The 21,829-nt window shown below is 41.9% G+C and overlaps 1 protein-coding gene across 1 annotated transcript in view; it reads right to left on the reverse strand.

Annotated features, from left to right (window-relative positions):
• Positions 1-20,126, reverse strand: part of LOC109921297 (ras-related protein Rab-18-like) — a 22,855-nt gene extending 2,729 nt beyond the window's left edge. Inside the window, exons 1-6 of the mRNA XM_048614414.1 lie at positions 19,972-20,126; positions 13,351-13,484; positions 13,181-13,242; positions 10,112-10,184; positions 5,442-5,560; positions 2,127-2,193 (exon numbers count right to left, since the gene is read on the reverse strand). Of these exons, the coding sequence (XP_048470371.1) occupies positions 2,127-2,193; positions 5,442-5,560; positions 10,112-10,184; positions 13,181-13,242; positions 13,351-13,484; positions 19,972-20,126 (610 nt within the window). The remainder of the gene's footprint in view (positions 1-2,126; positions 2,194-5,441; positions 5,561-10,111; positions 10,185-13,180; positions 13,243-13,350; positions 13,485-19,971) is intronic.
• Between the last annotated feature and the right edge of the window lie 1,703 nt (positions 20,127-21,829).

Here is a 21,829-nt window from a genome sequence, read left to right on the forward strand (position 1 = left end):
TCTGCTCCTATGATGCTGCTTGGCCTGCTGTGTTCATCCAGCCCTGCACCTTGTTGTCTCGGAAAGACAGAAGTTCTTGTGTAATGTGCATATAGCGCAATTGTACAAGAGAAAGTCTTATTGACTGTACCCAATTCTCAAAATCTCTACCAACTGAACCAAAGTATTGTAGACTCCATTCACCATGGACCACTATAAAGATGCAGTGATCACAACAAAGAGAAACAAATAAAGATACATGCCCAACAACCAATGCTGTTATTCCCTATGTTGCAAGTGATATGATTGCCTTATTTCCTTGTTTTGAAATGCTCCAGTGATTTCAGGTGCTACCTCAAATGACATCAGCTATTTAACCAAGTCCAATGGAACTCTAATGTAACTTTGTAGCTCCTTTGATTTAATGATTCCTCCTACTTAAGTAAACAGTGCCATGAGATAGACCAGGAAGATTGTGGGTTATTAGTCTCATTTGGTCCATGAGGTCGCCTCCAACATTCCATCATGGCTGATATTTTTCTCAATTCCATTCTCCTGCCTTCTCCCTGTAACATTTGATCCCCTTGCCAATCAAGAACCTATCTATCTCTGTCCTAATACACTCAATGCCATAGGCTCCACAACTTTCTGTGGCAGTGAGTTCCACAGGTTCACCACCCTATGGCTGAAGAAATTACACCTCATTTCAGTTCTAAAGAATCATCCCTTCACTCTGAGGCTGCGTCCTTGGATTCTAGTCCCTCCTTCTAGTGGAAGGATCTTTTCCACATTCACTCTATCCAGGCCTCTCGGTTTTCTGCAAGTTTCTAAGTGATCCCCCTCAACTTTTCAAACTCCATCGAGTACAGACCAAGAGTCCTCAACCACTCCTCGCATGACAAGTCCTCATCCCTGGGATTATTTTCGTAATCCTCCTCTGGGCTGCCGTCCAATACCAGCACATCATTCCTTAGATACAGGACCCAAAACTGCTAATAATATTCCAAATGCGGTCTAACCAAAGTCTTGTACTGCTGAGGCTGTAAATCTTTGCGCTTGTATTCTAGTCCTCTCGTAATGAATGCTAACATTGCATTTGCCTTCCTAACTGCCAAATGAACGTCCATGTTAACCTTAAGAGAATCCTGAACTAGGACTCCTAAGTCTCTTCATGCTTCAGATTTCCAAAGTCTATCCCCATTTATAGAATAGTTATGCCTTTGTTCTTCCTACCAAAGTGCATAACCTCACACTTTCCCACATTTTATTCAATCTACCATTTCTTTGCCCATTCTCCCAGGTTGTCTATATCCTTTTGCAGCCTCCTTGCGTCCTCAACAATACCTGTCTCTACACCTATCTCTGTGACATCTGCAAACTTAGCAACAATGCCCTCAGTTTCTCCATCCAGATCATTCATGTGTAATGTTAAACGGTTGTGGTCCCAACTCTAGTGCTAATATGAAAAGACCTTTTTATCCACACTTGCCTTCTTCTGCCAGTCAGCCAATCCTTTATCCATGCCAGTACCTTTCCCCTAACACCATGGGCTCTTGCCTTATTTAGAAGCCTCCCGGAAATAGATCATGTTCACTGGGTCTCCTTTGTCTAACTTGATTGTCACCTCCTCAAAGAACTCTAATAGATCTGTCAGGCATGACCTCCCCTTGATGAAGCCATGTTGATTCAGCCCTATTTTACCATGCACTTCCAAGTACTTTGTAATCTCGCCCTTAATAACCATGTTTGTGCATCTCAGGAGGAATGGTAGGAGTCTAACAACTGCCCCAAGGATCCCTATGTGCAGGAAGGGAAAAGGTCCCAACTTGCTGAATTGCAATGATTTTTGGAAGATTTTATACACACTGCAGAACATCAGGGAAGATAGGATTGGCTTTAGCTCAACAACAATATCCTTCATCTTAACCCTCTTCCTTTTCCTATGTTTACATAGTTCAGGGTTCACCAATCAGGTCTTACACACGACAATCAGTCATTCGAGTAATAGAGGGTGGCCAGACCATGTGGAACATAACCATGTCAAGGAACCAATGCCTTGAGGGCATGTGATGAAAACTGACTTGGCAAAAACAGAACTGGAAATGGAAAACAGCAAGAGAGAAAAGGCCAAAAAATATAGAGCTTACCGATAAAAAGCATCGAATGTTTTCTGGCAAATCTCAGTCCTTCATTGCGATCAACTTCACGGTTTTTCTAACCAAAAATAAAGTTTTAGGCAATTTTTAAAGCTATAAATGTACACCAAGTTTACTAAACAAAGTAGATTTATTGTCAATGTTAAACGGCACTAAATCTGTATTTGGATTTGCTAGTGAAAAGAGATGATGAAAAACAGTTTTATTCTCCAATTATTTTCTGGTCTCTAGTACCAATGAAGTAATCAATGCGACTTGATCAGTATGGAAGGTTACATTCACAACTCTGCCACTATAATCAGCATTCAAATCTAGTGATAGTAGGAACTGCAGATGCTGGAAAATCCGAGACAACAAGGTGCAGAGCTGGATGAACACAGCAGGCCAAGCAGCATCATAGGAGCAGAAAGGCTGACGTTTCGGGCCTAGACCCTTCATCAGAAATGGGGGAGGGGAAGGGGGTTCTGAAATAAATAGGGAGAGAGGGGGAGGCAGATAGAAGATGGATAGAGGAGAGGATAGGTGGAGAGGAAACAGACAGGTCGAAGAGGCGGGGATGAAGCCAGTAAAGGTGAGTGTAGGTGGGGAGTTAGGGAGGGGATAGGTCAGTCCAGGGGGGAGGGACAGGTAAAGGGGGGGGGATGGGGTTAGTGGGGGGGAGGGGGGGGTGGGGCTTGAGGTGGGAGGAAGAACAGGTTAGGGAGGCGGGGATGAGCTGGACTGGTTTTGGGATGCGGTAGGGGGAGGGGAGATTTTGAAGCTTGTGAAATCCACATTGATACCATTGGGCTGCAGGGTACCCAAGCGGAATATGAGTTGCTGTTCCTGCAACCTTCGGGTAGCATCGTTGTGGCACTGCAGGAGGCCCAGGATGGACATGTCGTCTGAGGAATGGGAGGGGGAGTTGAAATGGTTTGCGACTGGGAGGTGCAGTTGTTTATTGCGAACCGAGCGTAGGTGTTCTGCAAAGCGGTCCCCGAGCCTCCGCTTGGTTTCCCTGATGTAGAGGAGGCCACAACAGGTACAGCGGATGCAGTATACTCAAATCTAGTTTTTAGTTTCAGCTGCCTTTTTTGAAAACGCAAAAGTGACTTCATAACCAACTTTACCTCAGCGGATGTACGCAGATGAAATGATCCATTATAGCTGTTAGGGTACTAAAATAAAGTTAACCCTGGTTTCTATCATCTTCAGTTGCCTGTTGTCAAAACTGGCTACAAATTCTTCTTTCCACACCATAAGTAGGTAAAAATGCAAGCTTTCCAACTATTATTTTCTCCTGCAAAAAAAAAACAAGCACCTTTTCTGTTCATCTCAGGTTCTTCCAAAGCTTCAGTGATGCCATCCTTCTCTCAGGCACACTATTAATACTTTGGCCTTTAGATCACATTTGCTGCCTGAGGAATGAAAGGGTTAAAGCTGAAGGGGTTAAATACAGTTTCAGTTCAAAGTGTTTTAGTAGAATAAAAGTAAAGTAGTACAGTAGTGCAGGTGTACTCAAAAGACCCGGTCCAGGAAGTGAGCGACACAAACAAGAATGCAGTCCAGACTGCACAATCAGCAGAATAAGGGGAGGCCTTGGATGGACACAAACAATGCCTGATGTATGCACTGTGGGAAATAAGTGACATCTAGTTACGATAAGGTTGTAAATTGATCAGATTAGAAATTGAGTAAGTGACCAAAGATGTACAAGGGATGAGATCTTCTGCAGCTTTCCTAAACTTCAATAGTAACATATTCAGGACCGACTCTTGTGTCAGTTAATAACTGACAGTGACTTGTACCCAAGTCTCCTGGTGGCTTGTTAAGTTGACATAGAACCAAACTTGCCTCTTAACATCCCAATTGTTCCCAGAGACAAATCACATATCTTACAATTATTCCTTAAAATACCTTCCATTTCTTCTTCAATTTTACCATTACATGTTTTTAAGTTGAATGACGGTCAAAAAAAATTATAAATTTTACACATTTGCCACTTAAACGGATATACAATTAAAAATTATGACACACAAAAGGCATTTGAGAGCATCGATATCTTTTGCAAATCAATATTTGAAAAGGTGCTGATTTTTTTCTTTTATACTAATCCATGGGATATGGGAATCTGAGGTTGGCCAACACTTTCTGCCTGTCCCGCATTTATTGCCTGCTCCTAGTTGCCACTGAGAAGGTGGTGGTGAGCTGCCTTCTTAAACTGCTTCAGTCCACATGCAGTAGGTTGATGTAAAGCCTTCGGGACAGAATTCCAGGAAGTTGACCGGTGAATCCCATGTATGTCCAAGTCAAGATAATGAGTGGCTCGGAGGGGAACTTGCAGGTGGTGGTGTTCCCATGTACCCGCTGCCCTTGTCCTCCTAGATGGATGTGGTTGTAGGTTTGGAAGGTGCTGTCTGAGGATGTTTGATGAATTTCTGCGCTGCTTCTTGCACATAGCAGCAATGTGTACTGAGTGTCAGTGCTGGAAGGAACAGTTGCTTGTGGTGCCAACCAAGCTTCTCAAGTTTTGTTGGAGCTGCACTCATCCAGGCAAGTGGGGACTATTCCATCACACTCCTGACTTGTGCCATTCAAATGGCAGACTGGCTTTGGGGAGTCAGGTGGTGGTTACTTGCTGCAGTTTTCCTAGTTTCTGACCTGGTCTTGTAGCCACTGTTTATGTGGTGATTCCGATTGAGTTTCTGGTCAATGGTAACCTCAAGGATGTGGATAGTGGGAGATTCAGCGACAGTAACATTATTGAATGTCAAGGGGCAGTGGTTAGATTATTTCTTATTGGAGAGGGTCAAGGCCTAGCATTTGTGTGGCATGAATGTCACTTGCCACTTGTCAGCCTAAGCCTGGATAATGTCCAGATCTTGTTGTATTTGAACACAGTTTGCTTTGGTATCTGAGGAGTCGCAAATGGTACTGAACATTATGCAAACCTCGACAAACATCCCCACTTCTGACCTAATGGAGGGAAACTCATTGATGAAGCAACTGAAAATGGTTGGACCTAGGACACTCCCCTGAGGAACTCCTGCAGAGATGTCCTGCAGCTGAGACAACTGACCAACAACCATAACCGTCTTCCTATGTGCCAGGTATGACTCCAACCAGCAGAGAGTTTGCCCTGATACTCGTTGTTTCCAGTTTTGCTAGGGCTTCTCGATACCACACTTGGTCAAATGCAAGGGCCATCAGTCTCACTTCACCTCTGATAATCAGCTCTTTCCTCCATGTAATGAGATCAGGAGCTGAGTGGCCCTGGCAGAACCCGAACTGGGCATCACTGAGCTTTAAAATATTTTAAAGATTTACCTTATCAATTTTGTTGCCAACAAGCATCTTTACGATTCCATGTTTAGTGCTGAAGGTTTCCAATTCATTCAACCAATTATCGAGCTTGCCAAAAGTTTCTCTCCTCGTAACATCATACACTGTAATAAACAATTTAACTTTAGAAGAATAGTTACTATAAGCTAATCTATATTGTACAGAAAATTTATGTCTGAACAACTTTTCTTTAAACTTGTATTCCAAGAAGGAGTACAAGTGTCACTGGCGAGGCCAGTATTTGCTGCCTCATTTTTAATTGCCCTTAGGAAGGTGGTTGCAGTTTAAATAATTCAATATATTGCCCATAAATTTTGTAAATATCTATAAATTTTCATTGTAGTCCTTTCTTATTAATGGAGCAAAAATGGAAATCTCTTACTTTGATAAATAATCTCAAAAATTCCAGATGCAAAACTTCTAGTTTGCTTTGGCCAGTTAATATTAATGCGATCTTTGCAATTACATAGAAACATAGAAGATAGGAGCTTGATGCAGCCATTCGGCCCTTTGAGCCTGCTCTGCCATTCTTCATGATCTTGGCTGATCATCCAACTCAATAGCCTAATCCTGCTTTCTCCCCATAACCTTTGATCCCATTTGCCCCAAATGCTATAGCTAGTCGCCTCTTGACTACATTCAATGTTTTGGCATCAACTACTTCCTGTGGTAATGAATTCCAAAGGCTCACCACTCTTTGGGTGAAGAAATGACTCCTCATCTCCATCCTAAATCATCTACCCGGAATCCTCATACTGTGACCCCTGGTTCTGGATACACCCACCATTGGGAACATCCTCCCTGCATCTACCCTGTCCAGTCCTGTTAGAATTTTATAAGTCTCTATGAGATGCCCCCTCATTCATCTGAACTCCAGCAAAAACAATCCCAACCTAGTCAATCTCTCTTCATATGTCAGGCCCGCCATCCTTGGAATTACCAATTCAGGTTTGCTGTAAATAAATTAATAAAGTTTATTACTAGGTTTGCATTGCATGAGTCATGCATTGCTTACGAACTCTCTTTCCTTAAAATTGCATCTGAGAAACAAACAAATGAACTCAACTTAAGCGCACTCCAGATCATTACTCTCAAAATGATATACAGTATCATCACAATTCAGTTAAACATTTTAATTTGTTGATTTACAAGAACAAGTAAAACAAAGAGAAAAATCAGGCTTCCTTTTCCTGCATCAAATTTGATAATTAACATACAGTAGAAAATAGAACAGCTGTGACCTTATTCTCTTGGAAAAAGAAAGGCTGAGATCTACAAGTCTCTAAATTTATAAAGATTTTAAGGGAGTAGACACAGAGCAAGTGTTTTCTCTTGTGGGGAAAGAACAAAACTAGAGGCTGTCAGCAAAAGGTAGTCACCAAGAATTCAGAAGAAATTTAGAGTTATAGGGTCATTCAGCGCAGAAACAGACCCTTCGATCCTATCAGTCCATGCCGAACATAATCTCAAACTAAACAAGTCCCACCTGCCTGCTCCTGGCCCATATCTCTCTAAACCTTTCCTATTCATGTACTTATCCAAATGTCTTTTAAACATTCTAATTGTACCCGCATCCACCACTTCCTCAAGAAGTTCATTCCACACACGAACCACCTGGTGCGAAAAATTTGCCCTCATGTCTTTTTTCAAATCTCTCTCCTCTCACTTTAAACAAGTGCCCCCGAGTCTTGAAATCCCCCATCCAAGGGGAAAGACATCTACCATTAACCCTATCTATACCTGCCATGATTTTATAAACTTCTAAGGTCACCTCTGAACCTCCTATGCTCCAATGAAATAAGTCCCAGCCTATCCAACCTTTCTTTATAACTCAAACTTTTCATACCAGGCAACATCCTGGTAAATGTCTTCTGAATGTTCTCCAGCTCATTAATATCCTTCCTATACCAAGGCGATCAAAACTGGACACAGTACTTCAGACAAGGCCTCACCAATGTCCTGTACAACCTCAACATGACTTCCCAACTCCTATACTCAGAGAACTGAGCAATGAAGTGAGCATGCTAAATGAATTTTTAAACCACCCTGTCCATATGTGATGCAAGTTTCAAAGAACAATGTACTTGAACTCCTAGGTCCCTTTGTTCTACAATACTATCCAAGGTCCTACCATGAATTGTATAAGCCCTACCCTTGTTTGTTTTACCAAAAATGCAATACCTCGCATTTATCCAAATGAATTCCATCTGCCATTTTTCAGCCCATTGACCCATTTGATCAAGATCCCTCTGTAATCTTAGAAAACCTTCTTCACCGTTTACTATGCCACCAATTTTGGTGTTGTCCACAAACTTACTAACCATGCCTTCTATATTCTCATCCAAATCATTTATGTAAATAACACAGAAAAGAGCATGAGTAACGAATGCAAGGTACTAAATTGTCACCTCAAAATGGGGAAAAAAGTTTGCACTTGGATAATGATGTGGGAAAAGTTGCATCTTCTACAGTTAGTGAAAAGACTTGTATTTAGAAAATACTACATTTAAACTTAGTTTTCTAATCAACTTTTTCAGAGATTTTATTACACACCTCTGGAGCAGGTGGGACTTAAAACCAGGTTTTTTGGTCCAGGGGTAGGGATACTACCACTGCACCACAAAAGGGCCCTTAAAGTTGTACTTATATCCTATGTTTCACTAACTCAGGAAAAATTGCATCTTTATAGCCCATGACTTGACCTCGAGAGTGGTGAGAGCTCCTAGCACTGGTTGAGGTGAATATGATAGGTGCATTTAAAGATTAGCATTTGACAGAATGAGAATAGCAGGTTACATGGATAGAATTAAGGTGGGAAGCAGAAAAGAAAACTCAAGAGAAGCAGAGTCCTAGAGATCTGCAGCACAGTGCAAGACCCTTTGGTCCATCATCTCCATGCTGTCAAAAACAACCACCTAACTATTCAAATCCCATGTAAGGTTCTTGCGTAGATTTGTAGCTTGTGTTGTAGATGAGGTTGTTGACTTGCTTGCCGAGCTGGCTGGTTATAGTTCAGACGTTTCGTCACCATGCTAGGTAACATCATCTGTGCGGCCTCCGATGAAGCGATGTTTTTCTACTCTGCTTAATATTTACGTGATCCGGTCTGTTGAGGTGTTTCGTCATTTCCAGTTCTTTTTTTGCAAGGATTTGTGTATTGGGTCTAATTCCACATGTTTATTTATAGCATTATGGGTGGAGAACCAGGCCTCTAGGAATTTCCATGCGTGTCAATGGTTGGCTTGAGCTAGCATGGTCACGTTGTCCCAGTTAAGTTGATGGCCTTCATTGTCTGAGTGCACTGAAATGAGGGCAAGTTCGTCGTGTCATTTTGCGGCTAGCTGGTGTTTGTGTATCCTGATAGTTAGTTTCCTGGTTCTCCACCCGTAATGCAATCAATAAACATGTGGAATTAGACCCCATATACAAACGCTTGCAAAAATGAACTGGAAATGACAAAACACCAACAGACTGGATCATATAAATAATAAGCGGAGTAAAATTACATCGCTTCATCAGAGGCCACACTGATGATGTTATCTAGTATGGTGACGAAATGTCTGAACTACAACCACCCAGCTCGGCGAGCAAGTCAACAGCCTCATTCAAGTCCCATTTTCTAGCACTTGGCCCATAGCCTTGTATGCTTTGGCATCACAACTGCACATCTAAACGCTTCTTAAATGTTATGAGGGTTTCGCTTGTTGGGCTGAATCATCCAATTCTGTCCCGTATATTCTGTCTAAGATTACAAATGGTGCAGTGTTGCAGCTACCAGCAACCAGCAGCAACCACAATACTAGATGGCTCAAGATCAACTGTCAGGCACAGTTGGTAACAGAAATACTTCAGTGCTCCTTCTCAGTCCACTTGGCACGTTAACTCAGAGTTTAAGACTGGCTACGAGGAATACTTGTATCAGAATGCAAAGTCCTAACAGCCTGGGAAGCTTCATACAACAGCTTTTAACTTCAACATCATTCCAAACTTTAAAAAAGATTAGTTTAGACCATGCAAACAGACTTAGATAATGCTCATGTGCTGAAGTGAAATTTAACGTTGCCATGATTCCCGAGGATCATACGCTGCTCCGAGGGAGACAACTAGCAGTGAGTTTAACTCAACTAAGGAGAGGGTGAAAAGGCAAGGCTTTTATGGTGACCTCGAACTACAGTGCAGGAGTCTTCTCCCTAAACTTAAAGCAGTAGCAACAGCCTAGTGATATTATCACTGGATTGTTAGTAAGAGATCCAGATAACATTCTGGGGACCTAGGTTCAAATCCCGCCACAGCAGATGGTGGAAACTGCCATCCTTACCTGGTCTGGTTAAAAACTTGAGTTCTGAGGAATGGTTACCAGACCTGAAATGCTAACTCTGTTTTATTTCTTCACAGATGCTGCCAGACCTGCTGAGCTTTTCCAGCAACTTCTGTTTTTGTTCCTGTACTAACATATGCTGGTATGATCCCACTGCACTAACCACTACGCAATGACTTTACAGTTGGGTAATTTCAGTTACAAAGCACATTTTTTTTAAAAAAACGGCCAACTTCATTGCAACATCAAAGGTTTGGACCATCGTGCCTCTTGCAAGATGGAGCAAGACAAAGATTGAAAATCACAAAAAAACCTCCAAAATTGATAGACACCTTACCTAAAATAACACCTTGAGCACCTCTGTAATAACTCGGTGTTAATGTCCGGAATCGCTCCTGTCCAGCTGTATCCTACCAAAGCAAAAACAAAATCTGAAAAATAAAGCTGAAGAAATTTACAATGCAAGTGAACAACAATTATGATAATGCAAAGGATATGGCTAGATCAAGTTAGCAGAAGGGCACCATTCAAAGATGGACCTGACTAATCCAAGATCATCTTTAAATCAAAAAGATTATCTCAAAGCTTCAAGATAGTATTCAAAACATTGACATACATTTTAAATGTTAAGATGCACATGTGGGATTTTCAACATATTCAAACATTTTAAGTTAAATGTGGAGAATACATTGGTCTGACACCATTAAAGTCTGGGAACAGTGTAGTTTTCGCAAACTAGGGCAATTCTGGACATTAATAATGTGAAACAGAGAGTGAGACAGTCAGAAATCAGGAAAGCAAGCTTAGAGTTTAATTCTTGAAAGATCAAGGAAAAACTAAAATGGTATTAAAGGGTTTCACAATTCTCACTTTTAGGTTACTTTCTTTAAAAAAAAAAGACTTTTTTTTCCCTTTTCTATAAAAGTGGGAAGGTGATGGAAGGATATCCAGGCTGATTATCAGTCCTTTAACCTAGTCCTTCTGCAGCTAAGAAGTCCCGGCAGGGGAACAGAACCTGGAGCTTCTGGCCTAGAGGTAGGGACATTACCCATTGCCCCGCAAGGCTTCCTGTAAGATCATAATTAGCTGCTAGGATATTGTTTATCACATCACCCAAAGGCAGAAATGACCACATCCTTCTATTTGATTTCATCACATTTCTTTTTCACCCCTGCAGGATAGAAACAGAATGTGGTTTAATCACCTCCACCATCACCAACAACAAAGGCTAAATTGTTGCTACAATTCTGGGCCTAACTTGAAATGACTTATTCAGAAGTAACAGGTACTTGAGTAAACTATTCAACGGAGTGTGCAGGAGGCTATGCCAGGAGCAGCACCAGGCATAGCTATAACTGAGGTGTCAACTTGGTAAAGCAACCAGACAAGACAACTTGCATGCCAAACATCATAAGCAGCAAATGATAGACAGAGCTATGTGATCCCACAACCAATGGACCAGATTTAAGCTCCAGTTCGAGAATGATGGACAATTAAACAATTCACTGGCTAAGGTGCCCCCATAACTATCCCTGTCCTCAATGACAGAAGAGTCCAGCACATCAATGAAAACGATAAGGCTGAAGCATTCACAACTATTTTCAGCCAGAAAAGCTGACTAGATGATCCAGCTTGGCCTCCTCCAGTAGTCCCCAAATGCCAGACTTCATCCAATTTAATTCACTCCATGTGAAACTGTTGGAGGCACTGGATAGTGCAATGGATATGGGCCCTGACAACATTTCCACAACAGTACAGAAAATATGTGCTCCAGAATTTGCCGCTCCCTAGCCAAGCTGTTACAGTACAGTTATAGCACTGGCATCTACCCAACAATGTGGAACATTACCCAGATATGTAGCAGGACAAATCTAACCCAGCCAATTACTGCCCCATCAGTCCACTCTCAATCATCAGTAACATGATAGAAGGGGTCATCAACTGTACTATCAAACAGCACCTGTTCAGCAAGAACCTGCTCAGTGACACCCAGTCACGGCCACTCCGCTCCTGACCTCGTTGCAGCCTTCATTCAAACATGGAGAAAACAGCTGAGTTCCAGAGGTGAGGTGAGAGTGACAGCCCTCGACATCAGGGCTGCATTCAACTGAATGTGGCATCAAGGAGCCCTACTAAAACTGGAGTCAATAGGAATCAGCGGCAAACTCCCCGCCAATTGTAGTCACACCTAGCACATCGGAAGATGGTTGTGGTTGTAAAAGGTCATTTATCTCAGCTCTAAAATATCTCCGCAGGAGTACCTCAGTGTAGCGCCCTGGGCCAAACCACCTTCAGCTGCCTCAATGACCTTCCCTCCATCAGAACTTCAGAAGTGGGGATATTCACCAAAGATTGCACACTGTTCAGCACCATTCCCACCTTCTCAGATACTGAAGTCGACCATGTTCAAATGCAACAAGACTTGGACAATATCCAGGCTTGAGCTTACAACTGGCAAGTAACATTCTTGCCACATAAATGTCAGGGCAATGACCATCTCCAGTTAGAGACAACTTAACCACTGCCGCTTCACATATGATGGCTTTACCATTATCGAAACTCCTACCATCGAATTCCTGGGGGCTATCATTGACCAGAAACTCACTGGACTCACTATATAAACACAGCGGCTATAACAGCAAGTCAGAGGCTCACCTTCTGACACCCCAGAGCCTGTCCATTAGCTACCAGGCACAAGTCTGGAATGTGACAGAATACTCCCCACTTGCCCGGATAGGTGCAGCTCCAATTGCACTCATGAAACTTGGCACCATCCAGGGCAAAGCAGCCTGCTTGACTGGCACATCAACAAGCAACCACTCCTTCCACCACCAACGTTCAATCACAGCAGTGTGTACTATCTATGAGATGCACTGCAGAAATTCCAAGATCCTTAGACGATACCTTCCAAATCCATAATCACTTCCATCCAGAAGGGCAAGGGCAGCAGATACATGGGAACACCACCACCACCTGTAAATTCCCCTCCAAGCCACTCACCAACCTGACTTGGAAACATATTGCCATTCTTTCATTATCGCTGGGTCAAAACAGTATTGCAGGTCTACCTACAGCACATGGACTGCAGCAGTTCAAGAAGGTGGCTCACCATCACCTTCTCAAGGGCAACCAGGGATGAGCAATAAAAGCTGGCCAGCAGCGATGCCCATATTCCATGAGAGAATTAAAAATAATAAATGTCCATTTTAATCCACAAAGATGACCTATTGTCTAAAGTTTCCTTCCTCTCCATATTCAACTGTCTAAAAATAACTCTGTAGATAGTAGACCATTGCCAGCGGTGTTTCAAAGAGTTGAAAAGTGAAGAAATAGAAAACCAAGCTTTAATCTCCGCCTCAATTCAAGACACCAGCCATCGTTTGCAAGATGTATTTAACTGACTTACCCAGATTGCAAGCTTGATACTGTTGTCATTAAACTTGATGGTTTTCACTTTAAAGTCAACCCCTAAAGGAAAAGGTTGCAAGGAATCATATAAATACATGCACATTGGAAAATTTGATTTTTGAACATCTTGAGATATTACAGAATAAGTAAAATAATGTTTAACCTCACCGATAGTTGAACCAATTTCAGAGTCAAATGTGTCATCTGTGAACCTTAGTAGAAGGCTAAAATATAAAAAGATATTTTTTAGTGATGTACAAAAAAGTGTATTGCTGCAATTTCTTTCAAAACCAGTAGCATACCTAAAGCACCAAGTGCGGAATTTCAAAAAAAAAAGCAATCAACCTACAGCAACACTCCGACCTTGCCATGTCTCGCAAGGGGCATATCCCAATTACTTCTGAAAGTCAAAGCTTGGAGACCTCCACCTACCAACACCACTCCCACAAATAGAACTGGGGTACTGATGGAAGCTTAAGTTATAAATTGTACAGGCTTGCAGGATTGCTTTGTCTAACTAGAACCTCTGCACTGATTGAAGCAATGCCTTCAAGGATTGTCTACGGCAGAAACTGGAATCAATGGAACCCAGGGCAGCTTGGCGCTGTAATTCACGCTAGCTGGTCAATCATTATGATTATGCTTTTGAGTACTGCAAAAATGAAAGAATCAGATATTAAAATGAAAGCACACAAAGATGAGTGTCTAGTGCACATCACCTGCTCTGTCATTTTGAGATCATTTCTCTCCACAGAGAGAGTCATCCATTGGTCGCCAAATAATTGATAGCAAAAGGTTTGGGCTCTCACCGCATGGGCATTAGGGACAAATATGGGTTTTCCCCCCAGAAGTGTACATTCCTGATGAAGCAATGCTTGTGTTATACATTGCAACAAAGAACCTAGGTGTCTAATGTGTAGTCTATTGAAAGATCCAACAGACATTTATTACAGGTAGCTGCTACATTCACACGTACAAGTGTCTGGGCTAATATGACGCTATGCTTCTAATAGCATGTCATGCTTCAAGTGATCAGAGTCAAGTTAGAGTCTTGGATCTTTATACCATTAGGCCACGCATAATGATACAATAATGATATCATTAGCATGCTCAAAGGTATAGTGACTATGAGACATAACTCAACAAGGATCTCCCCCCAAGAAATAAATTCATAATTAGGTGGTTAACTTTGATATTTGACAAACTGCGTCTTTAGCCGCACACGACCCTAATGTCACAATAGGGCACACAGCAGAAAGAAAATAATGCTATGTGAATGACACAACAATCACTTGGGGGAGAAAAAGCACTTCCAGAAATACTTGAAACCAACAACCTAAGACTATCCTGGCAATGAAGAGATCAAAGAGGATGTGCAACAGTGAACAATCTTGCCTTTCTTTTCACAGTTGTCTCATCTACCTCTATGTGATTCTTACAGCCAGAATATACACAGATCAATTTAACCAGGTACCCTTCTGGCTTTATCATGCTGTTACACAATACATCAAATGCCCTATAGAAAATTAGCACAAGTAGGGTTTCCTTCAGCTTTACAACGTTCTGCAGATTTTGTATAAATCCACATCATATCCTATACATTGCTTAACACGTAGCTTTCAGGAGAGGAATGTTGTACCCTGGACAGCAGATTATAGATCTCTAGGCCATCCTAAAATGGTGTCCATGTTTGTTTTGCCCTGGATTGCTATGTATTTGAGGTACAGATCATTATTCCAGTTGCTCCATTAAAATGTCTACAATCATTGAACAACTTACTAAAATATGCAATGCAATATTTCAGACATAAGGTTGGAATGCCAGGGAATCCCAGGAAAATGTTCATATCAGCCAGATGCTCCCTACGTAAAGGAAGGCTTAAAGAAAGTGAAATTATATAAAGTGAAATGCAGGAATACTTCATCAAGAGGTATCAGATTAAGTGAAAATTCAACACTCTATTTTCAATTACATCATTGAAGTATTCCTTCCTGAATGCAGTAATTCTTTTTGATGTACCGTTCCATAGCCATTGATCTTTCTATACAAGCTGAGAAGTTATGGGTTACTCAACAGTATGGAGTGCATCACACCACAGCTATTTCCTCTAATACAGCTTATGAGACAGAGATAACACAGTGTGGAGCTGGAGGAACTCAGCAGGCCAGGCACCATCAGAGGAGCAGGAAAGTTGACGTCTCAGGTCGGGACCCTTCCTCATGAGACAGAGCCCTGGCTGTTTCCCTTCACCCAATGCAAGGATCCAAGTCCAACTGAAGCTAATCTACTGACATCCAACTGGCATCAAACTGAATTTACAAGTCGTTACCATACACTGCTTTAGCATTTGGGAGAGTCGCATAAAAGGCAGAGATAAACAACCTGATAGTTGAGCATTATTGGCCAGCACACTGGAAAATTTTTGAGCACTTCTTTGGAGTGAGTGTTTTAAGGCTTTTTACATGCATGTAAGTGGAAGACAAAAACGCAGTCAGCCATCCAGTCAAAAACTGCACGAGACAGTTCAACTCTCCCTGTTTAAAACACTGAAATGTGTGCTCAAATCTTTAGAATGGAATTTGACCCTGTGCTCCATGACTTGGAAGTGAAAGTGTGTTATCTCTGAAACAAAGATGTCAGCTTGGAAAATATATCAGAGATTCAAATGCAGTTTAGATACATTGAACAAAGGACCAATAAATTAATGGGAGATGCTCGCCTCCCACTGCCACTCTTGGACAGATCTGAGTGCTTCATACACTGGGCACATACTAGGATCAATTTCACAAGACAAGTTTATTGCCACAGTCGCCTTCAATACCCGTTATAAATAAGCGTTTGTTCAATTCTTCCTTCAACTTGGGTGAAAAAAAATGTTAAAATTAGTGCAAGATCCAAGTTAACCAGACTGACTTATTTAACAACGGTGTAAATCCAGGTGTTCTGTGCACTAGCTCACCAAATACTGTGCAAAAAATCCAGACTTGGAGTTAAAAACGTAGTTTGACAGTTGCATTCCAACCAATGTTTAATCTGGGACAACACATCCTGTTCTTGTTTAGATACAAAGTGTAGAGAAACAATGTATGAGTGGCAACTTATTTTAGAATATAACACTAGAAGCTTTTTGGTATAATGCAAAGCCAGATACTAAAAATAGTTCCATGGGAATCAAAACTTACAACCTAATCAAATGCTCCTAGTCTGGGATTCTGTCAAATTAAGAAGTTTGGCAATATCCATGCTACACATCATTTAGTTCTTCGAAGACACCAAATTCATTATTCTAGTTTTAAACCATTGTCACCTTGGCTTCCTGACAACACAATTTTGTTCTGTTTGCCCTTCAAATGTAAACAGAAATACAAGATAGAATTTGTTATTGCTCCCTTTTACTGAGCACATTAGGTCAACCTCATGGCAAAGTAGAGTTGTATATAGGCCAAATTAAGTAGGGGTGGCATATTCATTAATGAAGGTTCTTAGTGAACTTGCTGGGTTGTTAACATGACAAAACAGCAAGGTTTAGGTCACTTTCTTTTCCCCAGCACACATGAAGAACCAGATTTATTAAGTCCAATTTACTCCTGCAGAATTGAACTCAATGTCTAGACTGAGTTCACTGTAATATTTCAGCTACCACAAGCTTACTTAGAACACAAAGAAAACCAGTTGTTTTGAGTGCTCGGGGAATATTTTTGTATACACTGCCCGCACCCCGCCTCCCACCCCACCCCTCAATGTTCCTATTCATACTCTTTCTTCCAGATCAGAGAATAGGTCTGGTTGTCTCATCTAGATAGAGTTTCTTGAAATGGAGTACAACATAAATACCAGGGAAGAGTTATAGGACAGCAGACATGATGGTATTTCATGTTCTACAGAGAAATCTTTAAGTAGCATGAAATCAAACATTCTGTTGATTTTACTGAAGTACTTTCTTTCTATCCTAATCAAATTAGATTTTCTAGATTCTGAGGAAGGCCCACCGGACCCGAAAATTTAACTCTGTTTTTTTCCTTCACGGATGCTACCAGGTCTGCTGGGCTTTTCCAGCAACTTTGTTTTTATTCTTGACTTACAGCATCCGCAGTTCTTTCAGTTTTTATTTAGATTTTCTAGATTATTGACTTAGCCAACAGAATTTACTTTGCAGCAAACCTCTCTTTCCCACAGATGGACCATATTTAGGATACATACACAAACCATCACTGAAAATTATTTCAGGATGACACCCACTGCAGTGTGTGCCAGGCTCACATCTGAAACAGTTAGTATAAAAGTGCAGAATTTAAAAAAGAGGAGGTGGAAAATTAATCCCTACATTAACACCTACAACCAATTGAAGCTGAGGAACAGTTCTTGTATGACAAAACTATATGTGCGCATGTGCAGATGCGCATGTGTGTAGGGGGCAGGGAGGGGAGAAGTTGAAATTTGGGGTAATACTGTTGTTTACTCTCAAAGTTGTATCTACAGCAACCTTGATTTATAACGTCTACTAAAAGTCTTCTATCTTGATCTTCATAATTGTATTTTCATTCTTCAAAATTAGATTATTGATGCAGGAAACTTATCCTCTGTTAGTGATTTAGAGTTAATGTTGTAGAATGTACTTTGCAGATGAGGCACGGCATAAAGCAATGGGAAAAAGATGCAGCTTAGACTTAGTTGTTAGTGATGTGGAGTTGCACCTATGAAGAAAAAATTGAGAACACCAAAGCCATTTAGGCCCACAATCCTGTTTCACATTCAATGAGATCATGATTGACCTGCATCTTAACTCCCATCCTACTGCCTTGGCTCTAGATCCCTTTGTACCAAATCCCTAGCAAAAATCTAATCTTGAATTTAAAATTAGTAATTCAGCTAGCATTTATTTCTTTCTGTGGGAGCGTGCTCTACTTGTCTACTACCTATTGTACTTCGTGGCATAATCTCAATTCTAATACAATTTCATAACATCTCAAAACAAAAATAGAAATTGTTAGAGAAACTCAGCAGGTCTGGCAGCACCTGCGGAGAGAAAATACAGTTAACCTTTCAAGTCCAATGACCCTTCTTCAGAGTTTCTCTACATTTTAGAGAATTAGGAAAGTTGCCTGCAACAGTGAAGACTAAGGCCAAATGGGTAAGTGTCTTCACATTCAAAACAATAATAGTACGATGCTTCTACAATCTCAGCATATTTTTAAGATAATTTCAAATTGCAATAGTGGGAGGTGAAGGTGTTTGGTGGGCGTTGGATCTGTCTGGATCGATGATTTAAAGATTTTTGAGCCAAATTATCTTTTTTAGTCATAAAGGAGTGAGCGAGAGGAGGACTCCAATTTGGAAAGTCAGCGGCACCAAGGGGTGTAAGCAAGAGGAGGAGCAGTTTGAATGAAGTTGAAGGTAATTCATTTCAGTCTCCAGCCACCACTGAAGGTCCTCAAAGTAGATATTTTCTATATTAACCTCTTCAGAAACATTATTATATGCTTCATATTTCTGCAGCAGGTGTATCCTAGGCTTAATCATCCTTCTTGAGAAGGTATGAAGTGGGATTATTCACTGATGCTTGCACAATGTTCAGTACAATCAGCAAATTCTCAGATCCTGAAGCTTTGTGTGCATGGGCAGTAAAATACAGACAATACTCAGGCTTAGGCTGACAAGTGGCCAATAACACTTGAGCCAAAAAGTGCTGGGTAACAGCTGTCTCCAATAAAAGGGAATCTAACCATTGCTGAATTCCCCATATCCAACATCCAGCAAGTGACCATTGACCAGAAACTGAACTGGACCAGCCATATAAACACTGTGACTACAAGAGTTAGTCAGAGCTAAGAATTCTGTGGCAATTAACTCACCTGTACCTCCAAGCATGTCTACAATCTACAAGGCACATGTCAGGAATGTCATGAAATACTCTGCACTTACTTGGATGGCAGCAACACCAATAATACAAGCAACATGACAACATCCAGGACAAAGCAGCCCACTTGACTGGCAACCCATCCCCACCTTTAACATTCTTTCCCTTCAACACTGGTGCACAATGGCAGTAATGCGTACTATCTACAAGATGCACTGCAGTAACTGACAAAGAACTCCTTGCAACCTCTACCACCTAAAAGGACCATGGTAGTGAATGCATTCTGTACTCCTACTCAAGCTATAGCCCAACTCATGTTTTATACAGTTCTACCATAGGATCCTTGCTGGAGATTGTTGGCCTCAGCTAAAGAAAAGGTATGCAATGTGCCATCTTGACTGCCTCATTTACCTGTCCTGCTATCTTTAGGGATTATGAATGTGCACTCCCAAGGTCCCTCTGTTTCTCTACAATTCTCAGTACTCGTCCATTTATTGTTTATTCCTTTGCTTAGTTTGCCTTCCCCAAATGCACACTCTCTCACTTCAGACTGAATTTAATTTGACATATTTGCCCTGCTGACCAGTCTATTGAAATTGTTCAGCAAATTAGTGAATTGTCACAGACTCACCCATTTTTGTAACACCTGCAAATTTTGTAAATCATAGCCCCTACACGGCAGTCTCAAGCATCGATTTGTAGCATGAAAAGAAAGATAGCCAGGACTGAGGTTTTCCCAACGATATTGGAAACAGCCTTCTTGAGAAGTATTCAGCAACTTTTTTCCTCCTGCCATTGAACCAATGCTAAAATCAACTTGTCACTTGCTCTTGGATCCTATAGCTCTTACCTTTCTGAACAGTCAGATGCACAGGTTCTTGTCAAACACCTGCTAAAATCTATACCGATTGCATTAAGCACATTAGCCTCACTGATTCTCCCTGTCACCTCTTTTCACAATGCTTGTCCCATCCTTTAGTTCATACTCCTCTTCAACTACAATGTCTACATCAAACCCCTCTTTTAAGAAAGATACCAAACAGCTCCAAGGAACCATATCTAAGCCTTCCTTCACATAACAGCGCATATTGAGGTCTCAAGCTGGGGAAGTGGTGACATAGTGGTCATGTCATTGGTCTAATAATCGAGAGATCAAGGCCAAATGGTCTAGGCTCAGTAGATCAAATCTCACCAGGGCAGCTGGTGTATTTTAAATTCAATTAATAAAATCCACAATTATATAAAATTGGCTCAGCGATAAATATCAGTAATTGTTATAAAAACCCATGTTTCACTCATGCCCTACACGTGACTCCAAAGCCACAGCCACAATATTGACTCTTAACTCCCCTCTGAAATTGCCAAAGGTACCGACATCCTATAAAAAATATAAGAATAAATCGCCCTACTCTTCTCTTATCCTTGAGAAACAGCTTGGGATTTTGCTTGATTTCTTAATTTTTTTTACTAACTGCACTCCTGGTCTTTATGTAGTTCTCTCAGATTTATGCAGTTTTGACCTTTCGCTATCTGACAAAGGTATGTTCCTTGACAATTAGGAGGCTCTAGAACCAAGAGTCCCACCCCTGTTCTTTCTGAGAACACATTAGTTCCGAATTCTCACCATCTCCTTGGAATGCCTTTCATTCCCCGACGCTGATTCCAAAAGATAATTTGGCATTAAATTGATTCAGCATACTCAAGTAAAATTGGGCAAGTCGTTGCATTCCGAGAACAAGCCTGAGCCAAAACAAGCCTGGCCCTCCGCTTCTTCCTGTCCCGCAGGCCCGACCAGTCCCCCTCCACTGACACCCTCATCCGCTTAGCCGAACTCGTCCTCACCCTCAACAACTTCTCTTTCAATTCCTCCCACTTCCTACAGACAAAGGGGGTAGCCATGGGTACCCGCATGGGCCCAAGCTACGCCTGCCTCTTTGTAGGTTACGTGGAACAATCCCTCTTCCGTACCTACACCGGCCCTAAACCCCACCTCTTCCTCCGTTACATTGATGACTGTATCGGCGCCGCCTCGTGCTCCCACGAGGAGCTTGAACAGTTCATCCACTTCACTAACACCTTCCACCCCAACCTTAAGTTTACCTGGACCATCTCTAACACCTCTCTCCCCTTCCTGGACCTCTCTGTCTCCATATCGGGCAACCACCGAGAAACCAATATTCATTTCAAGCCCACCGACTCCCACAGCTACCTAGAATACTCCTCCGCCCACCCACCTTCCTGCAAAAATGCTATCACCTATTCCCAATTCCTTCGCCTCCGCCGCATCTGCTCCCAGGATGAGGCATTCCACTACCGTACATCTCAGTTGTCCTCGTTTTTCAAGGACCGTAACTTCCCCCCCTCAGTGGTCGAGGACGCCCTCAACCGTGTCTCCCACATCTCCCGCAACTCATCCCTCACACCCAGTCCACGCAATAAGAACCAAAAAAGAATCCCCCTCATCCTCACGTACCACCCCACCTACCTCCGGATCCAATGCATCATCCTCGACACTTCCGCCATCTGCAATCCGACCCCACCACCAAAGACATCTTTCCCTCCCCACCCTTATCTGCTTTCCGGAGGGACCACTCCCTCCGTGACTCCCTCGTCCGCTCCACACTCCCCTCCAGCTCCACCACACCCGGCACTTTTCCCTGCAACTGCAGGAAGTGCTACACCTGCCCCCATACCTCCTCCCTCACCCCCATCCCAGGCCCCAAGAAGACTTTCCACATCAAGCAGATGTTCACCTGCACATCTGCCAATGTGGTATACTGCATCCGCTGT

This window comes from Rhincodon typus, chromosome 30 (assembly GCF_021869965.1).
Source record: "Rhincodon typus isolate 14 chromosome 30, sRhiTyp1.1, whole genome shotgun sequence".
Classification (NCBI taxonomy): Eukaryota; Metazoa; Chordata; class Chondrichthyes; order Orectolobiformes; family Rhincodontidae; genus Rhincodon; species Rhincodon typus.